Source organism: Girardinichthys multiradiatus, chromosome 2, assembly GCF_021462225.1.
Source record: "Girardinichthys multiradiatus isolate DD_20200921_A chromosome 2, DD_fGirMul_XY1, whole genome shotgun sequence".
Taxonomy (NCBI): Eukaryota; Metazoa; Chordata; class Actinopteri; order Cyprinodontiformes; family Goodeidae; genus Girardinichthys; species Girardinichthys multiradiatus.
This window is the reverse complement of record NC_061795.1, coordinates 31482221-31495006: the sequence shown is the minus strand read 5'-3', so window position 1 is coordinate 31495006 and position 12786 is coordinate 31482221. Positions and strand designations below refer to the sequence as shown.

Here is a 12786-nt window from a genome sequence, read left to right as displayed (position 1 = left end):
TCTCTGTAATCCCATGCTTGTGTCTAACAAGGAGAATGGTCCTTTGTCTGTGTTTTTACAGGATCTTTTGATGCTCAGTTCCAGTTGCAGTGGTTGACAAAATGAAGTTAAAGTTCAAAAGAATAAGTAAAAACGGGGATTTAAGTGACTTTGAACGTAGTAATGTTGGTGCCAAACAGGCAAATCTGTATGTTTGAGAAACTGCTGATTTACAGGGATTTTTCACTTAAAACCACTTATCGGGTTTACCGAGAATGGTCAGAAAAAATTTGATGAGCAGCAGTTGCTTGAACAAAAAGGTATTGTTGATGTCAGAGTGTCAGAGTTTAGAGGAGAAAAGCTAGACAAAACAATAGAAAGGCAACAATAGCTCGGATAACCACTCAGTACAACTATGGCATGTTTAATACCATCTCTGAACCTGATAGATAGATAGATAGATAGATAGATAGATAGATAGATAGATAGATAGATAGATAGATAGATAGATAGATAGATAGATAGATAGATAGATAGATAGATAGATAGATAGATAGATAGATAGATAGATAGATAGATAGATAGATAGATAGATAGATAGATAGATAGATAGATAGATAGACGGTGGACGGACGGACGGACGTACACATACTGTGGGGTATTTTGCCCCACTGTATAAATCCACAGCATCCAAATCCGAATCAAACTCTTTCCAATGCTCTTCTGCACCATATGGGCAATTGCAACGAGGCTTTCTGATTTTCTAGCTTTCTGAGACAGATGGGCAATGCTAATGACACTTACTCAAAGCAGGGTTAAGTCCATTGCAATGACTTTAAGATCAAGGTAACATGACGGAAAGGCAGCAGAAACCCAGAATAGATTCAGAATAGTTTAGGTAAAATGTATGCCCAGACTCTGCTAATCAACTCCTCTCCAGTCCAAACAGACATAATAAAATATCGACACCTAAATGTTTGCAGAGCTGTATGTTTAACTTTTTGAGTCGGTCCTTTAACATTGTGATGGTAACATAAAATGCGTAATAAAGAAAAACTGTCATACTGATGGTCTTATATAAGTAACTTTAAGACTTTGACTCAGGTCACACTTTGGCCATGTTTGACCTGAAATTCAGCATGCAAGAAAAGCAGTGACAAGATTTATGCCATTAGGGCACAGAAATCTTCTTACAGCCTGATCTTTGGATGTGGCAGGAAGCCTGGGGGAGGATGAGTCCCATGCTAAACTCGTTTCTACACAGATGGGTTTTTTAATGTATTGATAATTTTTGTAATGTACTGAGCAATGAAATATGAGGCAAAAGTGATCAAATGTTTTAAATATTAGGTTTTCTGTTTTGTTTCTTTTTTATAAGGGATGTGCATAATGTTTTTTTACAACTGAATGCAGCTTTGCATGTGTCTAGCAGATCTCTGGTAAATACTCATCTATTTGTAGTTTGTGAAAACTAGCTTTACAGCTTTCTTACATAAAATCCAATGTATAGGTAAATCTGGGTCAGTGGTTTAGTTGCTGAGTGTTATCTGCTGTAAATAATAACACAAATGTTGATTATTTGTTGTTCCTAAAATGCACTATACTCGAAAGCTTTAGGGGAAATTACATTCAATGTGCATGGTTGACTTCAGCTTTCTTTTTTCCCACCCTTCCTTCCCCGTTTTTAATTTAGTCAAATATATAAAGCTGCTCTTTGCAATCAAGCCCTAAGCACTTGCAAGAAGGAGCTTAAGAGAGATAATTAAAAGGGCCAAGTACAAGAAGCCAGCTTTGTTTACAGAGTGACAGAAAGTGAAAGTCTGATACTAGACCACTGGGGGCTTGGAGATTGAGGATGGGTGATAAAAAGATAAAAAGAGGTTGCAAGGAGAGAATAGAAGGTGTCATGCAACAAGGCAGGGAAAGATTATCTACTGTTGGCCAGTATTAGAACAAGACACACAGACCTGCAAGCAAGCAGTCATTCAACACATTATCGACAGAAAAATTAACATTTATGTCTATGAAACAATAACTAAATAAATAACAGTTTTTTTATTGACTATATCTTGAAAGGTGGGAGCAAAAGTGCTGGAGTAAATTTCAGTAAGAGAATAAAAACATGAGTGGAGAAAACAAAAAAAGAGTGTAGTTTAATATTTATCAGTATCTGCATGAATGCCGATGAGACAACAGTGACTCTTAGTGGAGGAGAGGTGAAATTGGATGTTAAGAATTAAATGCAATTTTAATTATGCAGCATAGTTCTGACCCTGATCACTTCCAACAAACTACAGTTCTTGTGTATATTTGTTGATCAACATCTGTTACAGATGTTTGGTTGTCATGGTTTGAATCTGATTAATTTCAGTTTGTTTTTTTTCCTTTTCCTAACTACACAGTTTCTTTGACCCTCTCTAATGTTTCATAATAAGGTACAATCTGTAAGTACACAAGGGTCATAAAAATAAAGTCAATGATTTACACATGTGGTGCGGTACCAGCACTGTTGGCATGGTGTTTCGGCAACATACAAAGATACACAAGTTTATCTCCAGCTAAGCTAAGACGCCACAGTTTTTTTCTTGGATGTATCCATTGCGTTTCAACCTAGAAGCACCATATATAGATCACCTATGCTCCACTGCTACAGAATTTACATCACTATCTATCTATCTATCTATGTTGCAGCTGTGATCCAACAAAGTTACGTAACCCCATGCTAAACTGTAGATAGAGAACACTCTTTCTGCAGACACCTCGGCATGAAGAACATTTGAACTGGCTCCAACAGGAAGGCAGTCTGACCCTTTTCCTTTTAACTTTGCTAAAACATATTTGACCCCTCAGTGGGGCACTCATAAACTATGTATAAGGCATTAAATTGTCATCCCCAGATAGTGAGATGATTATTAAGTATGACCAAAACAAAAATGTCAAAAGTATGAACATCACAGAGAAAAGTAAAAGACTTTACATTTTGTACAGCCACCATCCCAGTGTACATGCATTAAACAATATGGGGTAAATCATAAGCTGAAAGATTCACACTTCATAAATGTTACAAGACTTTATAAAAAGTGCATGAACACTTGTTCATATATTTATGCTTGTTTAAAACAAAGGCAGTTGAAGATTTCTGTTACACCAGCAGCTCTAAAAGCAGACATAATGGCCACACTTTTATCCACTCATTTAAATATTTTGAGTAAGGACACTTCCAAGGGCAAAAGTACCTACTATAGGTATACAGACATTTTGCTTTGCACTTCAAGCATTTCTGTCAACTAAATCTTATTAGTGTTTCATTTCAGTTTGATGCTAAAAACTAAATTTTAACACTTAAAGATACCGAATAATGTTTGGTCTTTTTTACTATTTTAGCAAGAATTCTGTTTCAAAAAAAATAATTTGAAGACTGCAACAATTTGCATGTTGAACCTGATACAACTGTGCAAAAGCAACATATCAACTGAAAACAGATTTTAAAGATACCACTCGTATATTGAAGCCTGAGATGCCTATGTTATTTCTAATCACAAACACGCTTTCTAAAAAGAAATGTTCTTTTTTGGGATGTTTACTCTTCATCCTTCCTGGTTATTTTTTTAAATATTTGTGTTAGAATTGGAAGCATCATGTAAACAACTGATCTACTTAATAAATAGCTAGAGACCATATCTCTGTGTCAATATTTAGAAAATTGTATTTATATTGGCTTTAGTTGAGAAGCAGATGAATTATAGGAAATCCAAATGACGTAAGACCATTCTAATTTAAATTGAAGACATACGCAAATTATGGAGAAATAACTCAATACCTTACATACTTAACTTATACTCAAGCCATTGAGCTAAATTGGCATATGACTGGAGTGCTTTTACATCTAGGCAACCTAACTTCATGTCCAAATATGTACGGTAAGTTTCAAAGGAGGGACAAATGAAACTATATTGAAATCTCGGTTTTCAAGCCATAATTAAAGTGAACATAATAAATATGCTATGATGTTTGATTACCTTTTACAAAACAACTGTTTTTGGAACAGGATTAATTTGTAGGTTTAATGTGTAAGCTAAATGTCTTGGGATGACCTCCTTTTGACTAGGCTTGTTGCTCCCCTGCATCATGGAGCATGTGATTTCCTCATAGCATAATAACAGCCAAATTGCTTATCCAGCTTTACAACCACATAACAAATGTATGCCAGTGCATATCAATAAAAACGAAACGGCGGAAGAAGCATTACATAAACAAGCTTTGCATTTTTTTTTTACTTATTAAAAACTTATTTTACTTATTAAACATTTTAAACGTATATATTTCCGATAGCTATAATGCAATCTATAGGAGGAACTGAAGTTTTCTCTGAGGTATTATTTTAGTAGTTGATGAAGTGTTTAGTGTTTGTTGATCACAGGGCGGTGGTAACACGCTGCAATACACTACATCGAACTGTTAGTGGCGCTATGGAGACCATTAGTCACATTATTTAACAACAGGACACGTTCTGTTGTTTCACATGCAGACATTTAATGGAGGTCTGTCTGGAGAACCAATCTTAATTTTAAATCCTAAAACAGGCTGTGCCAATTAAAGCGTTAAACATGGCGGAAAGACAGCGGGCGCTCCCTTCGTGGATGGCAAAGAAAGAGGTTAAAGTGAAAGAAAAGGCACCATTGAAGAATCAGAGAAAAAGAAGAGCAACAAGGTAGCGAAAAGGCAAAACGACAGTTCATCAGTTTTATGATTCAGTTGTGGTTAATGGTAGTGTGTCTAACTAACAGATACGAACTGGTTTGTCCTTAGAGCTGCGTTTTACTGTATGAACGAAGTGGAGCTGGTAGAAGCTGCAGTTTCATTTCTCACCAAGGGTTCCTGCAAAGATGCGACGTTCCCGCTCCACCAGCAGGTGGCACTGTTTTGCATGTTTTTCTTTCCTCCTGTTTTTTTGATACCTGAATCCGTCAAAACAGGTGTTTCACACAAAGCAAAGGGAAATTACAGTTTATTTATAAAAAGTAAAATACACGTAAAATACAAAGAAAGACAATAACAAAAAGTTGACAAAAGCCCAAATTTATTTTTCTTTGCTCTTTATTCCATTTTGTGTAAGGAGGATCCTTGGAATTGTTTCCCACTTCACTAGCAAGTGACACCGTTGTGTTCATTAATGTTTGGCGTTAGATTTTGAGCTGTGGAAACGTAATACTTGTGCAACTGGAGTTGCACATAACTGGATATGTCTGTTTGAATATAAACCGATCAGGCACAATATTATGACCACCGACAGGTTACTTAAATACCAGATCCTCCCTTCATTATGGCTGCTGGTAGAAACTGGGAAAGATAAGACAGCAAGTGAACATTATGTCCTTATGTCCTAGAAGGAGATGTATTAGAATCAGGAAAAATGGGCAAGTGTAACGATTTGAGCAAGTTTACCCAGGGGCCAAATTGTGATGGTTAGGCAACTGGGTCAAACTTTGGGACCTGTCAGCAATGTGGATATCACTTTGACACTTACCACCTTCCTTGATGCAAGAAAGGGTATTCCCTGATGGATGCCTTCAGGGGTGTAGTGGAGTCTGTGCCTTGGTGGTTGAGGGCTGTTTAAAGGTACAACACAACATTGAGCAGGTGATCATAATGTTATGCCTTATTGGTGTACTTTAAAGCATGTCTAGACAGAAATGAAACAGCTACAATAATGTGCCTCACCTGTTTGTATGGTACAAAGTCTTTATCTCATAATAAATGTTACCAGAGGACGTTTTTTTTTTTTTTACTTTCACCTCCAATATTCTCCAGATTTCATTATCTTTGTACATACTACATGTACCTCCCTCTTTCTCAAATACAGGTTGAGAGAAAAGCAAAGCCTGCTTCCACGAAGGAAGTACACCCGGCCACTTCAGAGGTAACATCAAAGCCAGTGATGTTGCCTTTAGAGGAAGAGTCCTCAGACTGCTGTGATGACCTGGAAATGACGTACGTTTCAGAAACAGACTTGGACATTACAGAGGTGGAAACCGTGCCTAACATCAGGAATCAACAGCATCCTGACCCCGAAGGAGAGAGATCAGGGTTTGCTGAGGGATGCCATTATCCCATGAACAACTATTTGCAAGCTGAGAAAGACCGTGAGCAGCTGCAGACGGCAGCAGAGGAGGATGATACTTTACAGCTTGTACGAGAAATATTTTTCACCTGACTGAATACGTTTTTCAGTGTTTGTAGGACATTTGAAACCTTTTATAAGGCAGCTTAAATTACTTGATTTAAGAGAAACGTGTTTGGGGATGAACCCTGCTCCCCCTCACAGGCCACAGTTTGGGAAAACTATCCAATATTTGACACGGATGCCACTGCAATATTCCTGCATTTGATCATCATCATGTGAAACCCTCATGGACTGTTAAAAACATAGATATTTTATAAAATTATTAAGTGTACTGGTTGGGGGGGGGGGGGGGGGGGGGGGGGGTGAGAGCGTGGCTGTACTTTAGTCCACATTGTGTTGACAGAAACCTCACAAGCTTTAAATTCAGTGCTTACTTTAATATTGCTCTGAGTCACTTAGCTTGTGTGTTGAAATGACTGAACATTTTTATTTGACGTTCTAGTTCAGGTTTGGCATTGCTATAAATTCACAATTCTCAAACTATAGTTCAAGTAGTACTCGTGGTACTTGGGTTGCTTTCAGTGGTACTCAGAAGAAATGTTGGTATTATTTGCAAGGTTAAACATGTGCAGAAACACAACTGAAATGTTGAGCAGATAAGTAACAACAGCCAATGGGATAAGTTGTTCAAACACACATGATAACTTACTTTATTTATTTATAAAATACTTTTAAACAACCACAGCTGCAACAAAGTGCTGTACATGTAAAATCAAGGAAGATTTACAACTTAAACAAGAAAAAAGAACTACAGTGTAAGAACAGGCAAATCAATAAAACGGCAAAGACAAAAGTACAATCAAAAAGCCTCAGGCTGTGCCAAAAGCCAAGGAATAAAGATGTGTTTTTAGAAGAGTTTTAAAAGTGAACAATAACAGGACATGTCTGATAAAGGGAGATTGTTCTGTAAACCTGGAACGGACCTGAGGCACTGACGAGGAGAATATGGGTGAAGCAGCTCAGAGAGGTAAGACGGCAAGAATATTCTCAAAAGAAAAGAAAAAATTAGGAGAAATCCCATGAAATGACGATGATAGTTAACTAGGAATGAGTGCTAGCTGCTACCTGTGCTGTGTTACATTTACCTCTGATGTTGGGACTTGGGTCTAGAAATGCCATCAGACCCTCAATTACTTCCAGTTTCAAGTTCAAAACCATTTCCTAATTCATGTGCAGAGTGATAACGCTATAATAACGCGATAATGCATATCTCCACATTTTGTGCTTTCAAGCAATTTAGAAACATGTTCACCAAGGCTTGTTAACATGCGTCCTGAATGATGCGGACAGTGATGAATACAGGTCTGAAATCCATTAAAAAAATCAGAGCTGCACGTAGCTAATCTAAGCAGTTTAGACAACTATTTGGAATACAGTAAATCTTTTAGGGAAAACCTTTAGTTGTGTCTAAATGTGCATCACTGTCAAAGTTGTCCATGGGTTAAAATCTCTGCGATGATCCTGAACTTTGTACTTTGTTGTATGTTTACTCTCATATCGCATCTTTAATCTGCACATGTAAGCTTATAAACATTTGCAGCTGAAATTAAATGGATCTCAGGAGTGCTGATGTTTGAATTATTTTGAAGAACTTTCAGGAGATTAATTGATTACTTGTTCACTGGTACATGTTAATACCAGCATCTAATAGAGGTTGTAAAATACTGTTGAGGTAAAATACTAATCATTACAAATAAGCAAAATTTTTGTTTCCCATTATGTTTAATATGCTAGGCAGCCATTAAAGAAATTGAATTTGGGGGAATCCCAGACTTTTCTCTCTTTTATCTAACTTCCTGCTTCAATATAACCTCTAAATGAAAATAAAGACCAACAAGCTTCATCTGTTTACCAACCATGCAGTGCAAATGTATGAGAATGATTTATTTCTCTTTAATGATGCAATACAAGAAACTAAGAAAGCCCTGAAAAGTAGGTAGTAGGCGGTTCTTCTTATAAGAAGCCTGCTGCAAATAAGGCTTCAGCCATAACAACTTCAAATATGTTGTTATGGCTGCAGTGGAACAAAGACTTCTTGTTCAGTGTAAGATATCAGAACATTTTCAGCACAATCTTCATGAATGCTTTGCTTTTTTGTCACAGTTTCAATCTTATCCTCTTAATTTTTTACAAAGGTAAAGACACCCAACTCATTGGAACAGCAGTAAAAACAAAACTCTCCAAACCGGACCTTAAAATCAAATAATTTCAGAGGTATGTCATGACATCAGCAATAGGATTTGAACAAAGACAATAAACATAAATAGTAATGAAGTCTTTTTGTCCTGTGGAAGCTGGCGCAAGCTTGAAGCCATTTATTCCCAGTCAGAAGTCAGCGCCTTTCCTAAAAGCCTTGTAAGCACAGTTGTTATAATCAACTGCATTTCCACACCCACACACAAATAAAACCAAGGTGTTATGTCTTTCCAACTCAAGTAGAAGTGAAACCATATCCAAAACATAACGATGCTTCCCAGAGTGAGCAGGCTTGATGCAGCCTGGCAGACCATGCTGCATTTCAGTGTTGTTCTGTCTTTGGCATAAGCAGCTAACAGCATGCTCAGCAGGGCAAAGGCCACAAGCAAGACTGTAGCATAAAAACACAGAGGGCCCACTATTTTTCCACTATGGAAAAATCCAGGGCTAATGAGGACTTCATCAGAGTGGATGAACACACCGGGGTAGAGCAGCAGCAAGGTCTGAAGGAAGATGAGCAGGAGCAGCACGGAGATCCCCAAAGATTTTATTCTTGGACTCCTTATTAAGAGAGCGGCCATACGGAAAGCACACTGCACTCTGGATCTGTAAATTAACATTAATGTTAACAAAAATACCTTGTCAACACAAGTGGTGCTTATTTGTGATGTGAAAAGAACATTTTTTAAATATAACAATCTGAAGAGTAGCCTTCAAGTGCACTCATCCCCTGGTAATATGACAACACTGAATAAAATGCAGTTCAAACAGTTGCTTTCAGAGTTCAGCTGTAAGTAATTGAATCTCATCAGATTCTGTGAAGGCCTACAGTACGCCACAACCTCAAACACGAGATGGCCGTCCACCTAAACAGACTAGCTGTCCAAGGAGAGCATTATTTAGAGAAATAGGCAAGAGAACAATAGTAATTCAGGTAGAAGAAACTTTTGACAACTATTAGTTGTGTATTGTACAAGTCTAACCTTTATGTAGGAGTGACAAGAAGAAAGCCATCATTAAAAAAGGCAGTTCCATTTAATGTTTACCACAAGAAAATACACAGAAAATAGATGTAAAAAGGCACTCTGGTCTGAGTAGGGAAAAAGTACTTCTTTTTCTAAAGTTTACATACACAAATTTAAAATACACATAGCAATGAACACATCCCCTCCCTAAAAATGGTGGTGGCTGCATTATAATGTGGGGATGCAAAGTCCAGGCCTAAACTCTATTTAGACTCTATGGAAAGGCTTGAAAATCACTAGGATCCTTCCAGTATGACTTATGAATAATTTTAAATTTTTTTAATTGTAAACAATTAGGAAAACCTTGCATAATTTACATATGCATTCACTGTACATATATGCACTGCTTTTAAAACACGTTTGTAGCTGAAAATGTGTAAAAGTATACTTTTGTTAGGCGCTGTGTATTTTAAACAGAGATCAATTTGGTTAACGCTCAATTCTGCACCACTTGTTGACTGTATATGAGCGTCCTTCAAACATGACTTATGAAAGTGAAAGTAGACTACTTTCATAATATGTAGTTATGCGGATCAGACGTTTACTTTATACCATCATTACTTTATACATGTTATGCGTTAATCTAAGTTAGATCATTTATACGCTAACTTTAAAATGCTCTCACGCAGTGTAGACGCTGGATTATTCTATGTCTAAACGTTTTATTATTTTCATGTGCAAAATGATCAGGGGTGACTTTTTTTAAAAACTCGTAGGTTTTCTATAGGACAATAAAGCAGGTCATATTCCAATTAGTAACAAAACTGTCTTGAAGTAGTTTGTGTTTACTTACTTTCGATTGAAGAGGGATCACGTCGACGTCTGCGTGTCTCGCAAAGCTCAGCTGGCGATCTGAGGTTGGTGCGCGCACGCCTTTCCCGTGGACGCGCACGGTCGGGCTCTGCCCCGCTGGTGCGCGCTTGAGGGGTGACTCTGGCGCACGGACTTCTGCAGAGAGCTGAGTGATCATCTGCACTTTGATTGCGAACCTCAACGAGCTTGTTAAAGGTTAGTGGAGAAATCGTTATGTTTTATTAAATGGCACCAGCACGTTAAAATCGGGCTGTTCCGCTAGTAATTTATTTTGGTTTTTGGGTTGTTTTTTGTTTTTTTTTTCCAACAAAAAGTAGTACTGGTCCTCTGAAAACGTTCTCCCTTCTGCTTTACTTAAAATAATATTTGGCAAAAAATATATTTTTTTAGTATCCGTGTGTTTTATAGCCAAATAAAATAGTTTGGGGTACATGATTGGTCGGACAGCTCTGACGGAAGAATGTGCGGTTCAAAGTATTTAGGAAAAGTTGACAGAAAAGGAATTTACGAATTGTGCTATACATTTTCTTATAACGGGGTTGTAAAAGTATTGCGAATGCTTTCAGGCAATATATTAGACTTTGTTCATTTAATATGACTACATTCAAGCAAGTAAACCAAGTGTTTTAATCAATCCTTTAGAAAAAGCAACAAAGAACGGCTTCTTGTATAATTAAATCCTGATTACCCGAACAGAGTCTCTCAATTTGATTTCTTTAATTCTTGACTTAATCACCAACCGACAATCTAAGTACAAAGCTGAAAGTTTTTATTTTAGGCAAAATAAATATTTTTTGATCAATTGTTCAGGTTCATCATGGGAAACAAGTTCAGCAGAAGGCGAGAGGCTCCTGTCAGCAGTGCAGCATCTGTGGCCAGTGAACAGAAGCCTGCAGTGGAACATTCAACACCAACATCAGACTCTGGGATGAAGCAGGAGGTTGTTAGGGCAGAGGATCTAGATGTGTTGGCAGAAGAACCACCAAAAGATGAATGTGTACCAGAGGTTAAAGAAGAAGAGGATGAACAGTCAGAACTGCTAGCAAAGGAAACTCAGGCTCCAGCACAGCCTAAACCTCTGTTCTTAAATGCCAATATCCTGGAACCAGAATCGTTTGCACAACCAAAACCTAAAGCTACAGAGGAAGCTGAAGCTCAAGTTGCTTTAAATCCAACCCCAGAGGATATTTCAGAACAGAACTCTGCTTTGCAGTCAGAGGCAGACACTGAGCCCATCTCCGAGCCCGTACCAACACCAGCCGAGGCTGTAGTGGAGCACAAAGACCAAGAATATCTAACTGATCCAGTTCTTTCTTCACCCCCACTGATTGACTATAATGTCCCTGATGTGATTTCTTCACCAACCATCATCCCTCTCGATCCAGATGAGTCATCAAACATTTCGGCAAGTGAGCACCATTCCACAGTAGAGCCAGAAGAGTTTAATTCAGACTTTCTGGAGAAGATGACAGGGGTGGAGGCTGAAGAGTGTCTGAAGATGACTGGGAGTGAGGTCAACGCGGAAAATGTGAGCAAACTCCTAAAAAACTCCGAGCTGAAAGAAAATGACCTTCTCAGCGACATCATTGCAAGAGAAGTCAAGATTCCCGATGACACTCCCATCACAGACATGAGCACATCCATGGAGTTAATGTGAATCCATCAAAGATGATCCTCAAAACAAGAAAAACTATATTTTATTCTGTGAAACTTTCTTCTAAATGGGTCAGTGAAAACTTGTCACCCCAAATGCTTTTAAAATGAATGCCAAACATCCTTTTTTATTGAACCAAAAGAGATGTGCAACAGGTTGGACTAATGTTTTTCTGTTTTTAATGAATGTAAGCGACCAGTTGATTTGGCTTTGGGGTGTAAATTGGTTCAAACACCACAGACTACAAGTATGAAAGTATGTAATGTCAGACAATAGAGGTCTTCCTCTATGCAATCTCACTAACAAAATATTTAAACATATCTCTATGCATTAAGGAAATAGCGAGCACAGCTTTAAAACAACTTTTTGAGAAACACTGTGTACAAAAGCTTCTTTTTAAAGAAAATAAAGGTGTGTCTTTAAATCTGGTCATCAAAAAACAATATTGTTGTCTTACCCAAACGACAGATTACAAGAATAGTAAACCAAAAATTATCTGAGTTTAGACTGCACCACATACCAGCACTGATGTTCCCATTACATTTTTATGCATTCAAATAGTAGTGTTTAAACTTCCAAATATTACTCTAAATGGAATGATTTTAATTTTTATTCATTAGTGGCTTGCTTTTGAAAATAAAAGTGATATATCTGTTTTATGGTCCTGCTGCCCATTTATTTAACAAGAACATTAACTGATTTTGGAGCAAATGAACTAGTTACTTACCCTTTTCATAGCTTTTCTCATCACAGAAAACATCTTACTGTACATTAAGTACATGCATGTGACACAGGTCAGACATGCTGATCAAATTATAGCTTCCATATTTCAAATCATGTAAGAGAACCAATGCTTTTCTAGTGTCTCGAGGGAGAGAAAATGCGAGAAGGGGGAGAGTCTGGACCACATTCTTTCCAGAGGAAGGAGGGTTTTG

The 12786-nt window shown here is 37.5% G+C and overlaps 1 protein-coding gene and 1 long non-coding RNA gene across 2 annotated transcripts; one reads left to right on the top strand and one right to left on the bottom strand.

Moving 5' to 3' along the window:
• Positions 1-6782: 6782 nt before the first annotated feature.
• On the bottom strand, positions 6783-10276 carry LOC124879423. The gene is made up of 2 exons (XR_007041032.1): positions 10178-10276; positions 6783-8965 (listed from the first exon to the last, which is right to left on the bottom strand). It is a non-coding gene; the product is annotated as an uncharacterized LOC124879423 (long non-coding RNA).
• LOC124879411 (proline-rich transmembrane protein 2-like) lies at positions 10262-12506 on the top strand. The gene is made up of 2 exons (XM_047383970.1): positions 10262-10392; positions 11008-12506. Exon 2 carries the CDS (start codon positions 11015-11017, stop codon positions 11852-11854), a length of 840 nt encoding a protein of 279 aa, XP_047239926.1. The 5' UTR covers positions 10262-10392; positions 11008-11014; the 3' UTR covers positions 11855-12506.
• Positions 12507-12786: the final 280 nt, after the last annotated feature.

Bases quoted from the DNA above. Each gene is read 5' to 3' on its own strand.
- LOC124879411 (XM_047383970.1), top strand. From the start codon at position 11,015: ATGGGAAACAAGTTCAGCAGAAGGCGAGAGGCTCCTGTCAGCAGTGCA.